At 44.2% G+C, this 26,484-nt stretch overlaps 1 protein-coding gene and 1 long non-coding RNA gene across 2 annotated transcripts in view; one reads left to right on the forward strand and one right to left on the reverse strand.

Annotated features, from left to right (window-relative positions):
- The window catches only part of RPTOR (regulatory associated protein of MTOR complex 1), a 294,108-nt gene that overhangs the window by 150,352 nt on the left and 117,272 nt on the right, over nucleotides 1–26,484 (forward strand). The window contains exon 4 of the mRNA XM_040439078.1: nucleotides 25,804–25,962. Coding sequence (XP_040295012.1) covers nucleotides 25,804–25,962 — 159 coding nt within the window. The remainder of the gene's footprint in view (nucleotides 1–25,803; nucleotides 25,963–26,484) is intronic.
- Nucleotides 16,702–26,484, reverse strand: part of LOC121006142 — a 978,004-nt gene continuing 968,221 nt past the window's right edge. Inside the window, exon 3 of the long non-coding RNA XR_005780027.1 lies at nucleotides 16,702–16,811. This is a non-coding gene — a long non-coding RNA (uncharacterized LOC121006142). The remainder of the gene's footprint in view (nucleotides 16,812–26,484) is intronic.

Raw genomic sequence — 26,484 nt, forward strand, 5'->3', positions numbered from 1 at the left:
ATGAGATGGTAGAAGAAGATTGATGTGTCTTAATGTACTCCCCTGCAGGAACGATGGCACCTTCAGGCAGCTGCTGCAGAATGTAAAATCTTAATTGTTGGGTTTGGAAATCCCATTTACAAACACCCTTCACCCTTCAAGGGAATCTTGAGTTGAGAGAGGTTTCCTTATATTCTGGACCCTCATCTGAAGTACTGTGCAAATTTTTTAGGCAGGTGATGGAAAAAAAATGCTGCAAAGTAAGGGCTCGTTCACACAACTGCGCTCGTTCCAGAAAACGTGTGCTGTGCGCTGTGCACATCTCATAGTGTAGTCTTATCCTTAATCCAGTGACTCTCAGGTGACGTCTCCACCGATTTGAGTTGTTGACTTTTCGTCTACATTTAATTCAGACAACTTCTCCTGAAGACTGCAGTTTATTGCGCAGACATCTTTACCCAGGGGCATGCAGCCCACTCTGCCATATAAGAAGACGCCAGTGTTAATAAAGGGCACCTGGTTGATGGGGCCTGTTACATATTCTGCATTAGGGCCCAGTAGATTACTGTATTTTTCAGACTTTAAAGGGAACCGGTCATCAACTTTATGCTGACCTCACTAAGAGCAGCATAAAATAGTGACAGAAATGCTGATGTCAGCGGTGTGTGACTCATGAGCTAAAAGTAAGTGGTTGCTGAGAACCCGCATCATAATCATTGCAGCCCAGGGCTTGAGAAGAGTCAGATCTACCTGAGAAGAGCCATGGGTATTCATAATCTCCTGCTGATGATTGGCAGTTCTCTCCTAGAGAAAAAGGGAGAAAACTCTGTATTAGACGTCAGTCATCGGCAGGAGAGCAGGAATTCATGAATAACCAGGACTCTTCTCAGGTGGCCGGGACTCTTTTCCAGACCCAGTCTGCAATGATTGTGATGTTGGTTTTCGGCAACCACTTTTAACTTTTAAATGACCGACCGCTAAAATCAACTCACCTGTCTCTACTTTATTCTGCCGTTACTATGGGCAGCATAAAGTTGATGACGGGTTCCCTTTAAGACACAACAGACTATAAGATGCACACAGAATCTGGAAGAGCAAAATAAGAAAAAATTATTTGTCATCAGACACCCATTCTTCATCAGATACCCAAGCTCGAATACACCTCAGATCAGACCTCAGACCAGATGTTTTAAAAAATAAAATTAATAGACTTACCTCTCGTTCTGGACGGCACTGCCACTCACTCACTCGCTGCTCCTTGATCTTCCGGCCTGTGTCCTGACGTTGCACAGCATCTGGTCATAGTGCGCGCCTACGTGCACTACGTCCTAACGCTGCACGCCGTTATTTGCATTTTGTTAAAAATAAACTATTAACACTTCTAGTATTCTTACTTGCAGTACTATATACTAACTAGAGTCAAGAGGGGTTACAAAGAACATCTCTTACATTGGATGACCCATTGGTATGAATGGGAACCGTGTAATGCTTCAGTTCCCCTGTGGTGGCGCTGCAGGGGAACTGAACACCTCTTGCTGAATTACTATGCAGATTACTGCTGATCACTTGGGATAGCAGCAGGTGGAAAACAATAGGGGGGGGGGGGGAAACATCAAAAATTATATTTCTTAAGCCACCCTTAATAGATAACTCTGGTTTAAGGTGCACCAAATTTGTTGAGGTGCACGTTTCTAATTTGGTGACTCGGGAAGTCCATGTACCACCTTTGACAGGATCTTAACATACCCCTCTCCTATTTATTTTATTAAGGATCATTACACATGACTATTTATATGGATCTGGGATGTGTGCATGCATGATGTGGCATTTATAGGCTGCTTTGGACCATTTTTGGACCAGTACCTCTGAATTTATTCAGAATCCTTAAATCTCTATTTTGGATGTATTTCACATACAGTGCCTAACAGAGGCACCATATGGCAACACACTCGCCACCCGGGGCTCTGTAATGCAGCAGCATAGGTACTCTGTATGCCAACATACACTGTTCATTTCCATGTTATACCTAAACTCATTTAGTCTTGAGTTTCCTGTAGTCAGGGAATGTCTTGACAAACTATTCTTTTTTCGCAGGATTTGAAGCCCATTGTCTCCATACTGCCGCTGACCCAACACAAAGAGTAAGGATCCACCTTAGTTCTCCATTCTTCCATTTTGTGACTATCACAGCTAAATTAGCAGGAACTTCGACTATCGCGCTCCTACAATAAATCTGGCCGTGCACATAAAATTTAGCCACTGATTTCGGCAGTACCAGACAACCTTCTAAAGGGTATAAGGGGCCTACCAACTCGTACCTCACAGCAGATGTTGAGGGACATAAGAATAGACAGTTGGATTTCAACATGCTCAGTCCTTTTGTTCTCGAGGAGATAAGCTGCCACCTGAGGTGTCTGACAGCATCCTTCTCTCTTCCCATTCAGATTTCATGCACGCTCGGTGACCCGAGGGTACGTGCGTATGGTGCAGTCGTGAGAGATAGCGGTCAGCCGATTGAGCGTTCACCCGACAGATCTAAAATGTATAAGCAGCTTCATTATGTTGGTAGTTTAAGGAGTTCTGTCTGAGCCAAAGCCGAGAGAGTTTTGCTCTTGTGCAGCTATAATTCATAGTGCTTGGTTCTGATTGACATTCTTAATGAGGTCTCTGCAGGCCTGGCACAGGGTGGAATTTCCCGAGGCTCATTCATCACGTATTTACTTGCAGAATAATATATATTTTTTAAAACTACTCGTAGTACATTCATCTTCAGCATCATCTATTTCGAAGGTATTTTGCATTCGTACTTGACCCGCTGGACGCTTGATCTGTGGCTCTTCACTCTATTTCTTTCTTAGTCCAAGTTTTCCACCAGGCTACATCAGTCCCTCTCATACATCTCACGGCTTAGTCCGGGCTCTGGCCTTCTTTAATGAGGCTGATTACCCTGAGTGTATTGAGATGAAATTTCAGATTTGTTGTAGGCATCTCACGTACTTTTTCCTTTCTTTCTTTTGACTTTTTCCCTGGTAGATGTGAAGAAATGTAGCCTGCTACATGCCCTAAAGGGTTAATATAGGATCCAACCGGTGGATGCCATGCCTGCTGCATACAAAATTAAACTCCATTTTAGTATACATTTTTAGATTTCTCGAAAGTGCAGTGATTTGACAAGTGGCCATAGATGAAAATCCAGACCTCCTGTATGAGTTTTTTTTTCCCCCTCCTTTTCTGCAAGAGGTCATCAAAGAGAAGTTTTTAGAGAAGTTGTCCACCTAAATTTATTACAAGCTCATTATATGGAGTCTTCCCACTGCGATCGCCAGCGATCAACTGTATTTATGAGGAAACCAAAGTGTTCTATTCCCCCACAGTGCCACCACAGGGGAAATAAAGCATTACATGGTATGTATTGAAATCGGTGCATAGGTGGGTCCTCCAAAGAGAGGAATCTTCTAATAGAGTATTTGAAAATTGGTTTTGTAAACCCATTTAAAGTGGTTTTCTGGTGCGGAAAGCTATAGTGGACAGAGTTGAAAGCAGAGGGTTCTGTTCAAAGTGCAGTGCCCGTGCCGCGGTTCTGAAGCTTAACCCCCATTCAAGTAAATAGGAGCTGTGCTTCAATATTTCAGGGCCAGAAACAACTCAGTATATGGAGCCTTCCATCTGCTGTGTAGTTTCTGACTCCAGCAGCTACTAAAATAGCTGATGGGTGAGGGTGCGGGGTGTCTGACTCCCACCAAGCTGATGTTGATGACCTATCCTGCATGGTATTGTAGTTCAGCTCCATTGAAATTAATGGGACTAAGCAACAGTATCAAACACAGATAAATTTTTTTATTTAAGCATTTTTATTTTTAAGCCTTTTTTTCTTCTTATTCGTACTGCTTCTTAGGGTACTTTCACACTAGCGTTACTGTGATCCGGCAGGCAGTTCCGTTGTCGGAGCTGCCTGCCGAATCCGCCGATCAGTCTACAAATGCATTGCAAGAACGGATCCGTCTCTCCGTTTGTCATGCGGATGGACGGATCCGTCTTGCAGTCTTTTTCACCGTTTTCCCGATCTGCGCATGCGCAGACAGGCAGGACGGATCCGTCATTCAGTTGTTTTGAAATGCCGGATCCGGCACTAATGCAAGTCAATGGGAATTAATGCCGAATCCGGCATTCCGGCGACTGATCAGGCATTTTGGACGGACATAATACCGCAGCATGCTGCGGGATTATGTCCGGCCAAAACGCCTGACAGTGACTGAACGGAAGGTATGCTGATGCAAACTGAACAGATTTCTATCCATTTAGAATAGGGCTGAAACGATTCATCGATTTAATCAATGTAATCGAGGCAAAAAAATCCTCGATGCAGTTTTTCTGCATCGAGGATTCGTTTAAATCACATGACCACGGAGCGTGAGTGAAATTAAGCTTCTCACTCACCGCTCCGTGGCCTCCCGCCGGCACCGCGCTGCAGGACCTTGCGTTCACACATCGTCAGCGCGCTGGCTGGCGCTGTGTGTGACGTCAGGTCCCCAGTGCATGCTGGGATGAGGACGCGTCTCCTGCGGACTCCGCGTGTCGGCGCATTCTGCACTGAAAGGTAAGTATAAAGTTAGCAGAGGCGCGGGGGGGGGGACTGGTAAATTGGTGGCACCTGTGATTTGGCATGGGCTGGGGAAAACGGGGGCACCTGTGATTTGGCATGGGGAAATGTGGGCAGCTGTGGTTTGGCATGTATAAAGTTATTGGCGTTAGAGGGGTTAATGGGAGCACCTATGATTTGCCATGTATAAAAGTATTGGGGGGAGGGGAAGAGGTGTTAATGGGGGCACCTGTGATTATTCACTCGGAAGGTTGATCTGGGGGAGTGGGGGACATGGTGGATGGCATGGGGGCACTGGGAATGGGGGACATCATGGCAATCTGGATGGAGGGGCTGATGGCAGTGCCATCATGGGGGCACTAGGGGACATGGCATGGAGGGGCTGCTGATCTGATAACACTGGGGGACATGGTGGATGGCATAGGAGGCACTGGGGAAGGGGGACATCATGGCAATCAGGATGGCATGGAGGGGCTGATGGCAGTGCCATCATGGGGGCACTGGGGGACATGGCATGGAGGGGCTGCTGATCTGATGACACTGGGGGACATGGTGGATGGCATGGAGGCACTGGGGAAGGGGGATATCATGGCAATCTGGATGGCATGGAGGGGCTGATGGCAGTGCCATCATGGGGACACTGGGGGACATGGCATGGAGGGGCTGCTGAACTGATGGCACTGGGAAAGGGGGACATTTTTATAAAGCAATACATTATTTTAAGAATGTTTTTCTTATTAGATTACTCGATTAATCGTAAAAAATAATCGATAGAATACTCGATTACTTAAATAATCGTTTACTGCAGCCCTAATTCAGAATGCATTGGGATATGCCTGATCAGTTCTTTTCCGTCATAGAGCCCCTGTGACGGAACTCTATGCCGGAAAAGAATAACGCTAGTGTGAAAGTAGCCTTAAATTAGAAGCCCTAATCCTATTGTTGTGCAGGGGCAGTCAGCATTTATATTATATATTACGTCACTTCTAGTTTTTCTGTGTTCTTGTGTTCTACAGGTTTTCTGAATATCGAATGCGAAGGCTTTGATGAAATTTTATATTTTTTAGATTTTTATTTCTTGTTTCTTTCTGATCGAAACATTTGATTGTGAAATAATTAGATCCGCTGTATTCTTTCACAAACATATGAGGATCTATATTTCGAACGGTCCTATCAGTCATTGATCAATAACTTCAAAGAACCCGCGCCCGAACAAAAATATGTAATTATCTCAAGTCTATTGATTCAGCTTTCAGCTTGTGAAGATTTCAGTGGTTTGCTTCTTGTCAATATCTGCCGCCCGCGCTGCCTCTTATTTAATTGGGAGTATACTTGGAGGCTACATCCTTACTGAGATTGATTCCTGCAGTCCCTTCTGCTGGAGAGACAGTGTCTGTTCCTTTTAGAGTACCTGCACACGGTGCAGAAAATCTGCACAGAAACAAACACACAAATCAACACAATTTTGTTTTGTTTTTTTGCAGATTTTATATTAATGTCAACAAGCCCATTGAGGTCTATAGAGAAAACCCCTCTACAGAAGGTGCAGAATCACACAAACGATTAACGTGCTGCTACGCTGCAGGTCAGTGTCTGCACTGAAGAAAGAAAGGAAAGTGTAAGATTTGTCAAAGCCACGTGGAAAAACCGCACGTAGTCCACATGTGCCGTTACCCTTAAGGTGATCGTGCAAATTGAATGAAAGCCACGGAAACTACAAATTTTGATTGGACGAGCTAACTATCTTGGATGTATGTGGGTGTTCAAAATGATCGGCAGCAGATGTCGGGGTCATAGTGGATGTCCCCTCTCCCTGTGGCCAACATCCATATTAAGTGTATGGGTAGCCTGTATAGATCTAGCTGTTAGCATGGGCCATTCCTAACTCTAGCTTGGTGTACTATTTTATTTTTCTTAAAGGGGTATTCCCTTGTCATCATTAAAGGCATATCCACAGGACATACTATAATTGTCCAGTAGTGTGTGGTTCCCAATTCTGTCCGCAACTGGGGTCCCTGACCACTTTTCCATGACCAATATGAAGGCAGAGGTGGGTATGCATGCCCAGCTGGGAATTCCAAAAATAGCCATGAATGCTCGCCCTGCTATTTTTGGAAGTGAATGGAGAGAGCCGCACATGCGCGGTTACCTTTTCATTGAGTGCGGCTGCAAGACTAGGGTTTAGGACCTCTGTTCTTTAGATAAGTGTGGGGTCCCAGAGGTGATATCTATATGTAGTGATGTGGATATGCCTTAAATAGGAATAACTGGCCATACCCATTGGATGAATGTCAGCTGAACCCACCGATTTTGGCCGGACTGGCCAACCAATGTCGTACAGCCATCCTACAGTTGTTGAAGAAGAGAAGGATCGGGAGGTTGGATTTCCTTTTGTCGCAGGGGAGACAAGCCTCAACCAAGGTGGACTCATGAGGTTCCCAGCGTGTCTCCATGCTAACTTCACTTCCATTGATGGCTAGCCATTCACTAATTCTTCACTTCTATGTTTTTGTTGACATGTCTTTGTCTGGGCAATTGCAGATCGCAGTTATAAGGGGTTAGTATGGCCTCTCCTTTGGTTAGGTCTATCACTATTTTATTAAGGCCACGTTCACAGTTGCATTTGGAATGTGGTAGCCTACCGGAGCTCACCTTATCCAGCACTGCCTCCGGATACAATCGTGTGCCTCCGGATCCCCATTGACTATAATTGGATATGGCCGCTTTCCAGCATATATCCCGGTAATCAGCCGGACAAAGAGCAGTTTTTGTCTGGTTGAATCCTTTCATATTTACGAGGTAGTGGAAGGATTATAGTCAATGGGGATCCGGTGGTACACAGTGCTGGATATGGTGAGCATCGGTAGCCTGATCCTCAACCCGATCAGGCTACCTGATTCCAAATGCAACTGTGAACAGGGCCCTAAAACATTCCCACCCTAAGTTTTTTTTTTTTCCAATCCTTAGGCTCCGTTCACAGTTGTGTTTGGATCTGGTAGCTTGATCTGGCTGAGGATCAGGCTACTGGAGCTCCCATATCCGGCATTGCCGGATTTGACTTTGTACTGCTGGATCCCCATTCACTACAAGGGGATCGGGCGCTGTCCGGCATATGTGCCGGGAATCAACAGGACAAAAACTAGTGCTTGCAGCAGGATCAGCTACCGGTTTCCAAACGGAGCCTTAGTCAACTAAACCAAATAATTGTCAAAAAGCCCCCCCTTTTTTTTTTTTCTTTTTTGATCCAAATTTTTAGTCCTCATCTCTAAAAGGAAACTTGAGCAAAGATCAGACTTTCCCATTGTAACATTGATTAGGAGGTCCTTCAGATTCCCTAGTGAGTCATTTTTCCTGAGCAGGGATCTAAATAGGTTTGGGCTATTGCTTGGCGGCAGAAGAAGTCGTCGGTGGGAGACGATGCCGTTTGTCTACCCTGCTGTGGAAAACGTTGGAGTCGCATGGCACTGGCTCCTGAAATTGGTTCATAATGTGCAATTTGCATTCACAGTTTTCAGTAGTTCTTTGTTATTATGTGTTTTTACGCCTTGGTTTTTGTTTGTTGATAGGGTTTTTGTGGTTGAATGTCAAGTACTGTACAATATGTAAGTGCAGTGTTAATAAAAGTGAGGTTACGCTGTTCCCGAACACTAGTGTAGCCATCAGGCTCTCATCTCTGTATATGCTACAGTGGCTTTACAATGTACTTTACCCTTTTGATCTGCATGCGGTAAACTGTTTGTTATGGAGGTAAGTGCCTGCATTTCCCACATTAATAAGAGTAATAAAGCCATATTTATGGCAGCCTGTATTCTGACTAGAGTGCCCCCTCAGCAAGCTGTGGTCAAGCAGTTGGATGTGGTTATTATTGCATCTTTAGGGATGGTCTATTATGATATGGATTTTTGTAATGTTAAAGAGGATGTCTCACTTCATCAAATGGCATTTATCATGTACAAAAGTTAATACAAGGCACTTACTAATGTATTGTAAATGTCCATATTGCTTCCTTTTCTGGCTTCATTAATTTTTCCATCACATTATACACTGCTCGTTTCCATGGTTATGACCAATCTGCAATCGAGCAGTGGTGGTCATGCTTGCACACTGTCGGAAGACAGCTGGCCTCTTTGATGGCCGGGACCATGGGGAGCGCACAATGCTTTTACCTATAGTGTGCAAACACGACCACCACTGCTGAATTTGCAGGGTGGTCGTAACCATGGAAACAAGTACGTGGCTTGTATTAACCAGAGCGATGGGTAAACATGGCCGGCGGGTCTCCTCTGTTTCAAACAGCAGAGACCCGCGGGTAATGACCATGACCGGCAATAATGTTGATCGCGGTCATTAAAGCCTTTAGATATTGTGACCAATGTGAAGCTCACGCCGGGAAAAAAATAAGCAGTCGTATGGATATGTGAACGGAACAATAAAAAGTTATGGCTCAATGAAGATGGGAAGGAAAAATAAAAATGCAAAAACTAAAAAACCTCCAGTATCCAAATGGTTAACTTTTACATAATAAATGCTGTTTGCTGAAGTGAGACAACCCCTTTAAGTTACCTATAAGCATTCCCTAATAGTCTACAACAGAGGTGCAAAATCTGGGGGGCTGTGTGATCTCCACTTGTCAGAGAGATTCCATTAGTATCTACTAGGTGGCGCTCTATCTCTGGGAATTTCTGTATACCAGAAGAATACAGCTCCCTGATCACCTGTGTAGGGATGTGGTGGCCTACATTCTGCTCCTTCCATTGTAGTTTATGGTAGCCGTGAAGCGCTCAGCTCTTCGAACAGTTATTCTGCCAATGGTTTTCTGCCCTGAATCCTGTTTTTTTTAGCAGAACAGGAGGCTGTGTTGGTGCCCACTTATCTCTAGAGGGAAAATATGGATAGGACAGAAAAAAAAAAATCCTTCCAGGCCCCTTTGTTGACTGGTGAGGTTTTTTGGTGAGAGTCAATGAGAACTTCAATTTTGGTGGTTTGACTTCAACCAGTAGGAACTCAGATAGTCTTATTCATCTAGTCGTCACATGTTCCAGGTCTGTTGCTTAAATATTTACCCATCAGCTTTTTAGCTAATGTGTGCTTGGTTATGTACTGTATTTTTCGCTTTATAAGACGCACAAAAGTGGGGCGAAAATGGCTGTGCGTGTTATAAAGCGAATACTAGTGAGCTCTTCCATTATGGGAGCGCTCACTAGTATGCTTTAGGTGCCGGGAGTAGGAAGTGAAGTGCTGCAAGCGCTTGTAGTACTCACTCTCCCGGTCTTCATTCCTGGGGCCAGGCGCTGCACTGTCCTGACCCTGTACAGCGTCAGGACGTAGTGCACGCACTATGACCTGACGCTGCACTCAGTCAGGTGACCGTGCAGCGCGGAACGGAGAAGACATGGGAGTGCGACTGCTGCTGGAGAGGTAAGAGACATTTTTTATTTTATGCTGATGGGGGTTCTGGCAAGGAACTCTGATTGGGGGGTTCTGACAATGAGGGCTGATCTAAGGTGTGATAGGGGGGGGGGGGTCTGACAATAAGGGCTGATTTGAGGTCTGATAGGGGTCTGGTCTGAAATAAAGGGCTTATCTGAGGTCTGATGGGGTCTCACATTGAGTGCTGATATGAGGTCTGATAGGGGTCTGAAATAAAGGGCTGATATAAGGTCTGATGGGGTCTGACATGGAGGGCTGATATGTGGGTCTGATGTGATGTCCTGATATGGGGGTCTGATCCGATGTCCTGATATTTATGGGGGTCTGATCTCATATGAGGTCTGAGGAAAAACATTTTTTTTCTTATTTTCCTCCTCTAAAACCTGGGGTGCGTCTTATCATCGGGTGCATCTTATAAAGCGAAAAAAACGGGTATATAGGGTGATACATTGCCTCTTTGGCTTTCATGGTTGTAGTCTTCATCCACTTAGTCCTCTATGTGGACAGCTATCCTTTCTGACTGAGCTTTTCCATTATCTATAGAGCAATGTTTCCTAGTTTATAAAGGGTCATCAGAAACCTCTTGTTCTCAGAGGTTGGTCCTTCTCTGTGTATCTATAACGTTTTCCATACATGTGAGCCAATATGATGGCTTTTATCCTTTGTGGAATCAATGTAGGTTCTTCTGAGGTACATCTCTTCTGTCATTACAGGCAAAGAACTAGTGACTGGTAGAAATGGCATTGAAAGTAATAAAGATTTTCTTTTGCATTAACTTTTATACTGTAGAAATAATATGGAGCCAAAATCTACTTTCTGCTGGGGGTTGTACCATACAAAGCCTTCTAAAGGGTTCCTCTCGTTATGATTGCGAATTATTGTAGCAGGGGGGTTTTAGAAGCAGTAATGGTTCAGTACAATGATTACGTTATAACCCATGAGATACTGTATGCCAGCAACCGACAGTCATTAGGGGCGTCATTCACTTTTTCTGAGTATTTCTACCCAATGGTCAGTTAATTGCAACTGTACCAGACCCTAGAATCTCCATCAGTAAGCTGGCAATCGGATTGCTAAACATGGATTTGCCAGGTGTAGAGGGGAGGCCTTCAGTCAGGTCAGGCCTTCAGTTTTTTTGTCATGAAGACACCGCTCTATAACATCAGCATGGTCTAATATGGACTGATGTTGGCTCTGACAAAACCCTTTAGTATGCAGATAATTAAAAGACCCCTCTGTGGACTGAATGGTTACTGCTTTAAAGGGGGTCTCAAAATTTATGGCTGATCGCTTACAGTGATGGCTAACCTTCGGCACCCGAGCTGTGGTCAAACTACGACTCCCAGCATGCTCCATTCATTTCTGTTGAGTTTTGAAAACAGCCAAGCAAGTGTGCATGCTGGGAGTTGTCGTTTTATCACAGCTGGAGTGCTGGAGGTTAGCCATCACAGACTCAGGATATGCCACAAATGTCAGATAGGTGTGGGTCCTACCTCAGGGATCTGCTTCTCTCTCCAGAATACTGCCCCCGAAGTAAAGGAGAACACACTACACCTGTGCGAGCTCCTCTACTTTCAGCTATTTTCGGAGGTGTCATAGCTATGAATGGAGAACAGACCGCACAAGCGTGGCCACCTCTCCTTCCCCTGCTATGGACCTGCCAGAAATTGCAGAGCCAACACTCTGCTATTTTCAGAGCTCCCATAGTGATGAATGGAGGGTGGCCATGCTTTTCACTTCAGGGACTCCAATCTAGAGATAGAAGTGGGGCCCGCACCTATATGACATTTGTGACACATGTTGAGATAGTACAACCTCTAAGGGTGGCCATGCACAGTAGATACTGTAGTAGTAGGTGGATAGTTGAACAGTCGTTGAACGAACAATCATTTTGATGCCAAACATATTTTAGCCCATGTTTGCTGTTACAGATGTCCATACTGGCCATACATGTCCAGTGACACCAGGCGAGGGTCAATTGATCCTTCTAGGAACAATTTTTTCATCCACGGTTTTGATTATCAGGTGAAAACTTCAAATGCTGTTAACGTCTACCTTGGTTGAAATCTTCTGTTTTGATCAACTTTAGACATGTGTATAAATGCATTTGGGTTTGTCCGATTACCTTCAGTCATAATGGTGGGAACAATTATTTAAGGTCAGGTGAATTGCTGGTCGACCATGTAGGAAGTCAATCGTCATTCATTTGCTCTTATTTTCAATGTGCAAAAAAAAAAAAGAAGAACATGTCCTGTTTACGGACTGCAAAACCTCCAACGGTCGTGTGCATGAGCCCTTAAAGAGGTTTTCCGAGTGTTTAATATGGATGATCTACCCCCAGGGTCCGACTCCCAGCACCCCTGCTTATCAGCTGTTTGAGGCGGCCTCGGCACTTTCAGCGCCGTACATTGTATAGTGGCTGTGCTTAGTATTGAAGCTCAATCCCATTCTCTTCTATGGGGCTGAGATGCGCCTAGGCCATGTGACCGATGAATGGGATGACACAGGTCTAGAAAGAGACTGTGGCGCTCACCGAAGCGCCGCAGTCTCTTCAAACAGCTGATTGGCCGGGTTGCCGGGAGTCAGACCCCCACTGATCTGATATTGATGAGGATAGGCCATCAGTATATGGGACAATTCCGTTAACACAGCATTACCTAACACAACAATTGAAAGTGTTTTTTTTTTTGTTTTTTTTGTCATTTCAATTAAAATATTCTTCCACCAGCTCAGGAGGACCGCAATGGGTAGCCCTTGTGCACCCAGTTATGCGAATCTCCTCCTGGGCTGGTGGGAAGACACTATTGTTTTTAATGAACCGTGTGAACGATTGACTTCCCATATCCTCTTTTGGGGGCGATACATCGATGACATTTTGATCTTGTGGGATGGGTCTGCTGAATTGCTCAAGGCTTTTATTCAGCAACTTAATATCAATGACATTGGCCTTAGGTTCACCCACGAGATCAATAATCGATGTATCGCCTTCCTTGACATTCTCATCACTAAGAAAAATGGAGAATTATGTACCGAGACTTATCAGAAACAGACATCCACCAACAGCCTCTTAAGGTGGGATAGCTATCATCCCCTGAGTTTGAAAAAAGGCATACCGAAGGTGCAATACCTTCGTACACTAAGGAATTGTTCTTCTCTGCAAACCTTCAAGACACAAGCAGGGGACCTTCGGACTCGTTTTTCCCAACGTGGTTATCCATCAGAAACTCTCAGGGACGCTTTCCAGCATTCATTGGACAGAGATAGACACACCCTGTTGCACAACACCCCTAGTTTAAAACGTGAGGATGACAACTTACGTATTATCGGTACATTTGATGAGCAAAACTTTCGGGTACAGGGCATTTTGAAACTATATTGGGGGATTTTACGATCGGACCCGGATATTGGGAATCTTATCCCTGCACGACCCCTGATTACATACAGAGGAGGGAGATCTATTGGTGACCGTCTTATGCACAGCCACTATGTGAGACCACGCCCAAGCGGTACCTGGCTGGACCGCAAACACCTTGGTACCTTTTAAATGTGGTAATGGATGCATCTGCTGTCCTTTTATCCACAAATCATCTACTTTTTGCAGTGTTTTTGCAGGGAACTACGACAAAGGGTGGGCGACCATTTGAGTGATATCAATCATAAACGGGATAAACCCATTGCTCAATATGTTACTGAATTCCATCAGGGAGACCCTAGAATTATTGTTTTTCAAGTCATTGAGGTTGTTCGTAAATCCACTCGAGGCGGAGACTGGGACAAATAAATTCTACGTAAAGAGGCTCAATGGATCCACTGTCTCAAGACGGTGTCTCCCTCTGGCCTAAATGAAGAGATATCTTTTGCCTGCTTTCTCTGAGAACACACCCTTGCGTAACTACTTAAATGTTTAATTTATCCTGCTTCTTATATTTATCTGCCTTATTCATCAGACCAAAATAGGTCCTGTGCGTTTTGTGTTATCTACGAGGATTCGTGGGTTTATGGTTATTATATCCTTGACCCCCGTTTATATTATCCTCTTTCTACATATATACCCTCTGTTTTATGCCCTACTGGCTCCTATCCCAGTTTGTCCATTCATATTTTTAATAACCTAACTAATAGACGATATATGGATATTGATCCCATACCACATGCCTCTCAGCCTCTCATGATGATGTTTATGCTCTATGCAATGTTGCGTATTGATCCTGGGTATCAATCCCTCTGTGCCGATGTCCTGTGAATTTGGAGCACTTCTTGCGTTCCATATGCCGGAAGTACGTCAGCAGTGGAACGCATTCTGCGTTCCAAATACCGGAAGTGATGTATCGTCACTTCCGGTTTTTGATTCTTGAGCGGCGGCACCTGGAGAGTGGCGTCTGTATAAAGGTATGGCTTGTTTGGACATTCTTTGCACCTCTTATCATCTAGGCGGCCAGCATCTGGGACATCACCACCAGATTATTATTTGTCCCCTGAGGAACCTTCGCTACCTGTTGGGGGAACGCGTCGGGACGACTTTTAGTATTATTAATGTGTTTTTTAGGGGCATCCAGGGCACATTAGGGTGAGCCGTCGATTGAGTGGGGTCGCCCTTTTCTGGACAAGTGCTCCACAGTTAGGTAGGGAGACCCCTAGGGATAGCTGGCTTCGACTATACCACCTTCGCATGAATTCAGTTGTCGCCGGCATCCAGGTGAAAAGAAATTTCCAATCGTTGACTATTAACATCCTTTTATCTGCGATCACCACTATATCATACCTGGGTACCGTGAGTAACTAGCACATGGCTACTAACCGTTATATCAATTCTGTTATATATTTTTAGCCGTTCTGTTACTAAAGGGTATTAACCCCTATGATACGGTATCTGTTTATTATGTTATGTAATTGGTGCCCTGCATCCTCCTATTTATCCACATTTACCTCTATGTAACTGTTTATCAATGTTAGAGGTACTTTGGATTGATCATTAAATCACGATTTTTTTTCTATATCTGTGTATATATATATACATCACATTTTTGAGGGAATATCTATTTTATTATCGTAATTAATAAAGGTTATATTTTAAGGGTAATTTACTTATGTGACCACTCTACTTATGTGCCCTAGGTTGAATCAATATCACATTTCTGTTTTAGTTTTTGGAGAATATAATTTTTCAACTTTAATTACTTTACAAAATCCTCCTTGTCTAGATATTGCAGTTACATACTTGTTATGGCGCCTCCCGGAGGTCTCTCGACTCCCTCACAGAGTGTCTACCACTATTCTCTGTCGATGTCCTGCAGTCAGAGGTCGCGTTACATTGTTTTCTGGAAGAGTAAAAATACTCCTCTTACCATTTTTGAGGAGTATTTTTAGCCGATGAGGAGTACGAAAGTTACAGTAATTCAAATAGTTAATACGAAGTCCTATATAACATTAAGGGGTTCTGCAGATTGTTTAAACTGAGGATCCATCCCCTGGATAGATCATCAGCATCTGATCGGCAAGGGTCCGACACCCGGGACCCCCGCCAGTCAGCTGTTTGAGAAGGCAGCGGCGCTGGCAGTAGTGCAGCAGCCTTCTCACTGTTTACCGCAGGCCCAGTGACATCACGACTAGTATCAACTGGCCTGGTCGCGGTTAAACTCTGTTCACTTGAATGGAGCTTAACCGCGCCCAGGCCAGTTGATACTAGTCGTGATGTCACTGAGCCTGCGGTAAACAGTGAGAAGGCCGCGGCGCTACTGGAGCGCCACTGCCTTCTCAAACAGCTCATCAGCGGGGGGTCCCGGGTGTCGGACCCTAGCCAATCAGATGCTGATGATCTATCCAGAGAAACTCCAGAACCTCTTTAAGGGGTTGCTATTTATGCAGGGGAACCGTTACCACTATTCTAGAACTTTCGTCCATGCATAAATGGGAAATTTAGACAATTTTAAATTTAGCCGACATCATATACTAAACATAAGACCACTGCCACCTCAACAGTGCCACATGACTACATTACCCTGCATTATTACATCACTGGGTGTACTATCCCTGCACTGTGACATCACTGTGCACATAACCCTGCCATTATTATTACATCACTTGTGCCCTGTTCTGTGACATCACTGTATGCATTAACCCTTTGCTTTAGTCAGGGGCTGTTGAGATCTTATTTTTGCTGTGCATTAAGCAGAAAAAACGTATAGAAAGTATGGCTCGAAGTAATCATAGACTATAACTGGGAAAACTACATTTCACTACACAGCAAGGCCACTTACCTGGCAGTGACGACCGCGCGCCTCCTTCCTCACTTCAGAGCGGTGTGCCATAAGCTCTGGCAGCCGGCTCAAACTGACCAATAACAAAGCTCCTTACTGTAAGGAGCTTTGTGATTGGTTGTTTCAGGCAGCAGCAGCATCGCTGCGCTGCCCTTGCTGTTCACGGCGCTCACTGCGCTGATGAATAGCAGGGAAAAGTCCTAAAAGTACAATGGATCTGCCACAGCTCCAGTGTCACCACTCTCACCAGTCTAAGGATGTCCTCTAATAATGACGTGACCACCGCAGCCAATCGCCAGATAGTAATTGGCTACACTGGTCACATGCAAGTGGTTGCAAGATCATAACTGCAGGCAATAACGCCTGTACAAGATTCATAGACTCCTGTTCAGGCCATTTTACTCCATGGAAAAAGTCTAAGGATCCATTCACACATCCGCAAATGGGTCCGCATCTGTTCTGCAATATCGGGAACGGGTGCGGACCCATTAATTCTCTATGGGTCCAGAAGAGATACGGAGAGCACACTTATGTGCTCTCCGAATCTGCATTTCAGGAGCTCTGCCCCGAACCTCCGTGCCGTGGCTCTGCAAAAAAAATCTAACATGTCCTGTTCTTGTCCGCAATTGCGGACAAGAATAGGCAGTTCTGTGGGGGGTGCCGACCGGGTGTATTGTGGATCCGCAATACACTACGGACGTGTGAATGGACCCTTATTGTGTTATGCTATTATTCCTTCTTGGACCAGTTTTTTTCTTGATCCTGGACAGCCCCTTTAAGATTGTTCCCCGTGCACTAGCATAGAGTAGGGTTTTTCAACAAAGAAATCCATTGTCTCTTGATGTAACGGACTTATTGGAACACAGTGATTCTGCAAGCTCCGGGACTTACAAGTTCTGATGTACTAAGCAGTACCTTTGTTATCAGGACATAGTCTTCTGATTGACCAGAAAGTTTAACCAATACAATAACTGCCATCTCAGGTGCTTTCCGAGGCTTCACCACTTGAAAAGATAGTCACACATCAGCAAGTTGTCCGCTTCTCTCTGCAGACAGATGGAAAGCTCTGCACATTTTAAGCCCGTGATTTACATTTCTTTGGCTACAGAAGCTTGTTGACCTTAACGAACATTCTCTCCATCATGTCCCTGCTGGGGTTTCCTTATCGACTGTTTTACTCACTTTGTTCTTTACCACTAGCTGATAAATGCACATTTTGCTGTGAATGTGAAGTGAGTTCTGTATTTGGCCCTTGTCGTACCCTTGAAATTGTCTCTAGTTATTCTAGGAACCTAGGGAAGACTTATGTATTTTGGTGGAGATTCCCACTTGAGTTGGTTGCATTGTTCAACTCCAGTGTTGAGGTGGTCACCATATGTAGGCAGAAGCCTATTTTCTTCATCTTGGAGAGGTAATACCTTTCCAACTCCAATGTCATCTGGTACACAAATCCAACAGTTCCAATTTAGTTGAACCAACTAAAGTACTAGTGTTGTTCTTATACACTGATGCCCATAACTGTACACCTTGATCTATGTGCGACCTGACTAGAGATTGTACACCAGAACTATGTTCTTGTGAGGTCCATCTGTGCTTTGGTGTATGATCTTACTTGCCTTGGCAGCAGCTGCCTAGCACTTATTGCAAAAGGTCAATTTACTGTCTTAGGGTACTTTCACACTTGCGTTAAAGTTTTCCGGTATTGAGTTCCATTCCAGGGGCTCAATACCGGGAAAAAACTGATCAGTTTTATCCTAATGCATTCTGAATGGAGAGCATTGCGTTCAGTATGCATCAGGATGTCTTCAGTTCAGTCACTCTTACCGTATTTGGCCGGAGAAAATACCGCAGCATGCTGCAGTATTTTCTCCGTCCAGAATTCCGGAACACTTGCCGGAATGTCGGCATTATTTTCCATTAAAATGCATTAATGCCTGATCCGGCACCAAGTGTTCCAGCAAAACGGATCCGGTTTTCCGGTCTGCGCATGCGCAGACCTTTAAGAATGCAAAATAAATAAATAAATACCGGATACGTTTATCCAGATGACACTGGAGCGGTGGATCTGGTGTTTCAATGCATTTGTTAGACGGATCCACATCCGGATCAGTCTACAAATGCTATCCATTTAAATGCGGATTTCCGGATCAGGCAGACAGTTCCGGCGATGGAACGGCCTGCCGGATCCTCACAACGAAAGTGTGAAAGTACCCTTATGTTGCCCAGTGTTTTCCCCTCCAGTATGTAATGGTGGTACGTATTGTCCTTTCGCACCTTACATTTGTATGTGTTAAACCTCGTTTGCCTCTTCTTTGCCCAAACCTCTTGAGAATACTGCCCTCTTCTGTGTTACTGTTAACAGTTTAGTGAAAGTGAAATTGCACTGTGTAAGCCCGCTACAAGGTCATTGATCCCAATACTGAACCCCACTGGTAATGCTAACCCAGTTCTCATCAGGATATATGACCTACTAATCAGATTAGTTTGGTGGTACCTATCCTTGTTACCCCACTGGTAAAGCTAACCCAGTCCTAGTAAGGATATATGACCTCCTGATGAGATTAGATTGATACATATCCCATGGTGATATTGAGTGAGTTTATTTCCATTTCATACATTAAAATTAGGGATGAGCAAATCAACTTCGGATGAAACATCCGAAGTCGATTCGCATAAAACTTCGTTCTAATACTGTATGGAGCAGGAGCTCCGTACAGTATTAGAATGTATTGGCTCTGTTGAGCTGAAGTTATTGCTTTGCAAAGTTTTGCGAGACTTCGGGTAATAACTTCATAAATGAATTTGTACTGTAAAAAAACATTTCCCGAACTTGGATTCCGTTTCAAGTGGTATAACTTGGACGAAGCAATAACTTCGGTTCATCGGAGTCAATATATTTTAATACTGTAGGGAGCTCCTGCTCCATACAGTATTAGAACGAAGTTTTATGCAAATCTACTTCGGATGTTTCATTCGCTCATCTCTAATTGAAATCAATTAAGAACGGAAACCCACGTGTTATCCCTACTTACATCCTAATAAAACTAAAGTCCTATTCTCCATTTTCCATGGCCACCACAAACCATGCTATTCTTTCTAGGTTTTCATAACTCACTGATGGTAATGGTCTAGGTTTTCATAACTCACTGATGGTAATGGAGGATGACTACACTTCTTCTTGAGATCAACGATGGGTCCAACTGCTTAATCCTCACCAGACTTGTGTCTACTTGTAATGTCATGGGTCAGAAATTATGAGAGTAGTAAATTTACACTAGAAACTCAATCTTACTACCAAAGAGGTTGGTGAAGGGATATGTGTCCCAGTTCCTGAGCGACAATTACCGTAAATGTTAAGGTCTATTTAGGAATATTTCTTACCTAAATGCATACGTTCTCCTGTTCTGGATGGATATGTACCTTTTGGAGGGTTGTCACATAAAAGGACATGTCATGAATTTCTGTGTACTGGGATAAGTGGTACAGGTCCGTACATTCCTAAAATAGGTTCTTAAAGGGATATTCTAGCTAAAGCAAGTGATGGCATATTGCAAGGATTTTTTTTTAGATTTTTGAGGGACTGACTGCTGAGACCACCACCAATTGCTGAAATTCCCATTCCCTTAAATGGGACTAAGATGAAAATTACTAAAGAACTGCACTGAGATTTTGTGGTTGGTTGACTGTTTTGCTTCCGTATGCTGATAATTAGCCTAGTGATATCCTGTCAACTTAGCTTGGCTGCAATGCACCCTTACCTTTGCCAGAAACCAATCTTAAACCTGGAAAATCGATCTTCCTAATGCATCCCAACCGCCAGTGAATATGGAGAAAGAATGCACTACTTTCTACTGGGGGTTTCCAAGGCAAAGTGGTGAAGAGGAGCAACTACTCGGTGCTGTTAGGATGACGCATCTTATATACAGAAAGTTACCTGGTCTTCGGAGGTAAACTCAGTTGTCAGCCTTCAGAGAAATAACCTTCAGGTCTTACGGCATTCTGGGCACACATGACCATGAAACTACAAATGATTGTGGGCTGGAGCCAAGTACGGTGAGCTGGAGTTTTTCTGCAGAGTATTTAGGTCAAGTACTTGTTCTGCGAATGGTTGTTTGGGGAGGTGACTTACTGGTGATGCTTGTTTCTTTTTTTCAAGCCATAAACATGGCACATTATGGGTAACTCATCTTCTACTTCTTCCCCACAAACCCCGCTGTATTTATCGCTTACGTCATACTCTGTAGGTTTTAGAACATCTACCATCATTCCTGTACAAGTTCCTTCAAAATGTTGTCGTTTTGGATTGTGCTCTCCACACATTATGCGTTCTTAAAGGGTGTCTGTCTAAGCCAGTACATGTTTTGTACTGTTCCTGGTGCCCTCTAGCTCACATACACCCTATCTCAGACATATTTTTGTGTTAGTTTTTAGGTTTTTTTTTATTGTCCCCTGAAAACCATCTTTATATTGGTATGCAAATAAGCATTAATGAGCCCAAGGGGCAGTTACTATTCACAACGAAGCCCAGCCACTCACATCTGAATCAGTCTTGCTTCTCACCTCTTTGCCTCCTCTCCCGATGTCATCAAGCAACTGCTGGAGTGCTCACCTCACTTCTGTGCTTGTGCCTGCACCAACTGGGCCCCCCTTTGGGCAGTTTCATCATCGACGGCGCTGCATAGACTTTCGGTGCATGTGCAGCGGATTTGATGAAGACACCACCCATAGAAGGGCACGGTAGTTTCAGGAAGATGGAAAGCTACCACCTATTGGGAGTAGATACCCCATAAATCCATGTCCGACCCTTTAGCTGGCTTTGCAGCATAATTAAGCATAATTTTATCCAAGTTTGGCTACTCTTTCATCTCTAGATAGGTTCACCCTCCATGTTACATTTTGGCTTTTCAAAGGAGTGTCCCAGTGCTAGAGTATTCAGTCCTCTGGAAGCTGACAGCTCCATTGATGTACTGAACTATCTAGTCCCAGTGCTTGCTTTCTGGAGAAGGCCCCTCACTGCCTGGATTCTGTAATAACCAATGACTTACATGGAGTCGGTCAAGTGGCCACAGCCAAATCTTTGCCAAAAATCAGCATTGCAACCTACTGGATTTGGATAAAGCCAGGGGCTAGCTAAGGCATTGATCTGAGTGTGGCAAAAGACCTATAGATATACGGTATGTCGATAGAAGGCAACCCAAGAAGTTTAAATTTGGAAAATCACTGAGGTTCTGGTTGCTGGAAGTTGTCCATCCTTGGGTCCCACCAATTAAACCTTCTAAATTGTCAGAAGGTCCTATCCTTGGAGTACCAGTGTCACCTTCCTCATTGCTTAATATCACTTGTGCAAAGATTTGGAGGATTCCTTAACCATTTTCTCCATGTATTGCTGGCCTTTTCTGAAGGGTTTTACCAACCTGTTAACATTTTCTTTGCAACCATTATTTGTTCTAAAGAGATGTACAATCAACATGAAGAGGCATATCTTATTTCAAGATGAGCATCTGTAGAATGAATTAATGATGATTCTTCTATAGTTTCGCTAATTAGTAGGATTAATTGGAAAAACATAAAAAATTGGGTTCTGTTCTCATTGCGGAAAAGACACCCTCAATAAACCTTTTTTCACTGATTAGGATGGAGATTAAAAATTTCTATTATGTCAGGAATTAATCTTTTATGGCAAATGAAGGACTTTTTTTTTTTTTTTACATGGAACAATCTTTAAGACCGTTGAGTCATAGTGGCTTGAGAAATTGATGTTATTTCTGTCAGGATGAACCTCTCTGCCATTGAGGATGTTTCTTCCTGGCAAAATGAGGATCATCATGATTGCCTAGGAAGTGAACCAAGATAATTCTTTTTAAATCTGCCTCTACCCAGTGGGACCTGTTGAGAAATCCATACTCGCCTGGTCCCTGCCACTTTGTTGGCTTTTTAGCGGTCTTCAGTTGGTATCTGGTGCCAGTCTGTCAAGTTCTGAAAAAAACTGGGCTATGTGCACTGCTGCAGCCAATAACTGGCCTCAGCGGTGACATGTCACTTCTGAGGCCAGCCGTTGACCGCAGCAACGCCTATGACCCTGTCCGTGTGGGAGTTAACAGACAGGGACTAGATGTCCAGTAAGGACAACCAGGGGAGCCAGGGAACCGGAACAATGCAGCAGGGAGCAGGCAAGTATGGTTTTCTCCACAGATTCAGCTGGGGTGGCGCAGATTTTAAGAAATAACATCTGGACAGGAGTTTTCTCACGATATAATGAGCTAAAGAGCTGCCTCAACCTCCTCTCTGCTCGGTTTGTCAGTATACAGCTGATAAGATCTTCAGCTTAATCTCTATAAGAATAGAGTTCATGAGTAGACATTAAGTACAGAGGGGAGGGTGTGGATAATGAGCAGCAGCCCACATTCTGTCCTGTCCCTCCTCTCTGTACTTCATGTTTTCTCATGAACTTCAATCCAACAGAGATTCAGCTGAAGATCTTCTCATCTGTATTTAGGATCATAACCCCTGACAGATAGAGCAGAGATGGGACAGCTCTTTAGTTCATTGATGTGAAGTAACCTGTGCTGCTGTGTGATTAGGACAGATTTTGTGTGTACTAACAGGACGGCGGCCATTTTGTTTACCCTGAGGATTGCTCCCTAGACAACAATAGCCATTATAAATAATGAAAGGTATTTGGGAATATATTTATTATAAAGTAATATTTAAAGGGGTTATCCAGTTTCAATAAAACCCCCCCACATCTGCCGGGCCCGTAATATACTTACCCCGCTCCTGGTCCCCGCATCACCGCTGCTGCTTCTCCCTGCACACGGATGAAAACATCCAGTGTCGGGGGAGCAGCCAATGGCAGGGACGAGGACACGCCTCCCTAGCGTCACCCGTGATGCTAGGGAGGCTCGTCCCTGTCCATCTGTCCATGCCTGCCATTGGCTGCTCCCCCCCGACACCGGATGTTTTAATCCGTGTGCAGGGAGAAGCAGCAGCGGCAATGCGGGGAGCAGGGTAAGTATAAGTATATTACCAGTGAGGGGCCCGGCACATATGGGGGGGGGGGTTTTCTTGAAAGTGGATAACCCCTTTTAAGAATTTTAATTTTCTTAATTCCCGGGGAACCCATTTAATAAATCTGTTCATTTTTTTATATTAAATAATACTATTAGAAATAACACGGCTGGAGCAGCGTGTTTGCAGGTCCTCCGTTCTACCACCAGCCTGGCCGTCTTTTCTTCCTGTAGAGATGATGTTTATGCCACGTGTATGTTTGTCTTCATCTTGTTCTTTTGTGCTCTGCTTTGTGGCTCCCGTGCAGCGTTTTCTTCTCTTCTTTATAATTTTTAAAGAGCAGCTACTGTAATGAGTTTGAGCCAGAGGGATAATACATTTCATCTTTGCACGTAGCTGCAAACGAGAGCTGTAAGCGCGCAGTTGAGTAGCTGCAAGAGCTCTACATTATGTTAATTCAGTTATTCAGCAGCATTTTATATCAGCCAATTTGCACAGATCTTCCACCGGCTGCCCCTCGCAGCGAGTGTGTGCTTCCTATACGTGGTTCTTTAATCTAGCAAATCTTCCGGAGCTACACAGGAAAAAGAGCAATCGTAAAGCTATAATAGTGTGTGTTTACATGGGTACAATACCTTCCATATGTCTTATAATAAAGGAATAATTCATTCAATTACACGGCCGTATTATGTAAAACCGGAACGCGTATTTGTTTCCCAAGAAAGATCTATCCCTGGAAATGTGTTGAAATCGTAGTATGGAAATACAGATTGCGTAGGGTTTACGTCTACCATGCCTCTCAAAAAGTGCTCAATCAGATGTATACCATCGCAAGACCTTTCCAAAAAGAGTGGGGCTCTTGACCTGTTCCTTAAAGGGGTATTCCCATCTCAGACATTGATGACATATTGCTAGGATATGCCATTGATGTCAGATAGGTGCAAGTCCCACCCCTACATCTGCTATTACCAGAATGGCCCCCCGCAGTGATGGAGAGCGCACCGCGCAAGCATGGTCGCCCTCAGATCACCGCAATGGAATAGCTGAGCATGCAGTAGCAGTGAATTGACAGCACGCCGAGCATGCATGGTGTGCTCTTCTTCACTTTGGGGGCCCTGTTCTGGAGTTGGGTGCGGGTCCCACCTCTGTGACCTGCTCCTATCGGACATTGATAGTATATCCTAGCCATACACAATCAATGTGTGAGACGGGCCGGACCCTTTAACTCTCAGATCCAGAAGGTCCATTCAGGAGTGGTTTTGTGGAGAAAGGAGCATATTTTAAGATGTGCGATTAAGTAAGCCAGCCAATAGGTGATATAAAGCTAGGCTAGACAGTCTAAAGATGTACCAGATTTATCATTTAGTATCAGCCACTTTAATAAATCTTGTGGATTTTTAGACTGCCTGTCTAATGAGACAGCATCCATTAATCTGCCCCACTGTCTGTAGCACTTTTATTCCCTTTGTTGTACTGAAACCTGCCAAATCGGTACAAAAGCTTGATAGGTTAGACTCCCAAATTTGTTCTTTCCACAGTCCTCCCCCCAGGAGAAGGAGGTTCTGAACTCTATTCTCTCAAGCAAATATTTGACACCAATCTTAGTCTGGCTGTATGTTTTATTCAGGATCTCTCCCGAATCCTATTGCCCCATACCCTTATCCAAGCGTGCATGTATTCTGAATGAGGAGAGGGGACTAAAGCCAGTGCCCAGGCTCCTATTTTGGCCACTTTTGTCTCCAAGAACAAAAATATTGGGGGGCACGTTAAATCCAGCTGTCCTATCCCTATTACCCCCAGCATTTGCCAACAACAGAGAGTCAGGAGGCCCCATACACGTTAGCAGATTAGCCAATACTGCCAAAATCAACAGGTCTGGCCAACTTTAAAGAGTTGTCCTTCCTAGGAGGCGACAACCTCTATGGTCCCAACATGTGCCCCATAAAAAAAAAAACACTTCCACTTGTCCACTGTTCCACAGTTACCATGCCTCTGTTCTGTTCCCAGACACTTCTGCTCCCTACAGGATCAGGAAGTGGCATGGTGCCTTGACCACTGTGGCCAATCACAGGCCTCAGAGGTCACATCTACTTGGAATGGCACAGCGTTACGGTAACATTGTTCAAGAAGATGTGCCTGCTGAGGCCTGTGATTGGGCAAAGCAGTCATGGGACCAATCCACTTCCTGGTCCTGTGGGGACTGGAAGCGTCCGGGAATGGGGCCACAGACGAGTGGTTTTTTTTTTATGGGGTGCAGGTTTAGCATCATAGAGGCTGTTGGCTTTTAGACCAGACCACCCCTTTAATCTAAAAATGTTTCTCAGACCAGAAGAAGATTCCTGCATAGAGGACCATACAAAATGAGATCCAAGGGAAGAAAAGCTACTAGCATTAACAGCCTTTAAGTAACACTTGGCTTCTTTTTTTAGTTTTTGGGGGCAAGAGGAAGTTGCTGATTTCAGTTAAATTTACCGTAGGCTTCTGTGTGCAGTTTTGTTGATGAAAGCGCCTTCTTTCTTTTTCACTCAGGCTCGGTACAAGCAGAGTCTGGATCCCACTGTAGATGAAGTGAAGAAGCTCTGCACTTCCCTGAGGAGGAATGCCAAGGAAGAGAGGGTGCTTTTCCACTACAATGGGCATGGAGTCCCTCGCCCCACCGTCAATGGAGAGATCTGGGTTTTCAATAAGGTTGGTCATTTTTCAAAAATACTCTTCTATGTCCAGCATCAGAGATGAGTTTACTTGTCTACATAGATTGTGCTACCCCTTTGAAGATGCTGGAAATATTAAAGCATGATTGAAATATCCCCAAGGTATGCAGTAAAGAAATCAGTAGATGTATTTTTTTTTTTTTTTTTTTTTTTTAATGCAACTTTGCTTACAGACTGGAAAAATTTCTTCCTGGACAATGCTGCAGGTCTTCAGAACCGTCAGGAGATCAAAGCAACTCCATGGAAATTTTTGACAGCCAAGACATTTGCCAAATGTCTGTGTTGCTTTTTTTCATGTCATTCAAGATTCCTTTCTGTCGATCAGAACAAACAGAATATAGAATAAGAATTTTTCACATTATCACTATACTGGCACGGAATATCATCATTATGAGAGGAGCAGGGACCCAGTGTGACATCTTTGCCTTGGGCGTCAAAACATTCCGTCCCGACACTATGCATGGCTAAAGTGTCTGGAACAAGATGTCACTGTGAAAAT

This window comes from Bufo bufo, chromosome 6, assembly GCF_905171765.1.
Source record: "Bufo bufo chromosome 6, aBufBuf1.1, whole genome shotgun sequence".
In the NCBI taxonomy this organism is placed as follows: domain Eukaryota; kingdom Metazoa; phylum Chordata; class Amphibia; order Anura; family Bufonidae; genus Bufo; species Bufo bufo.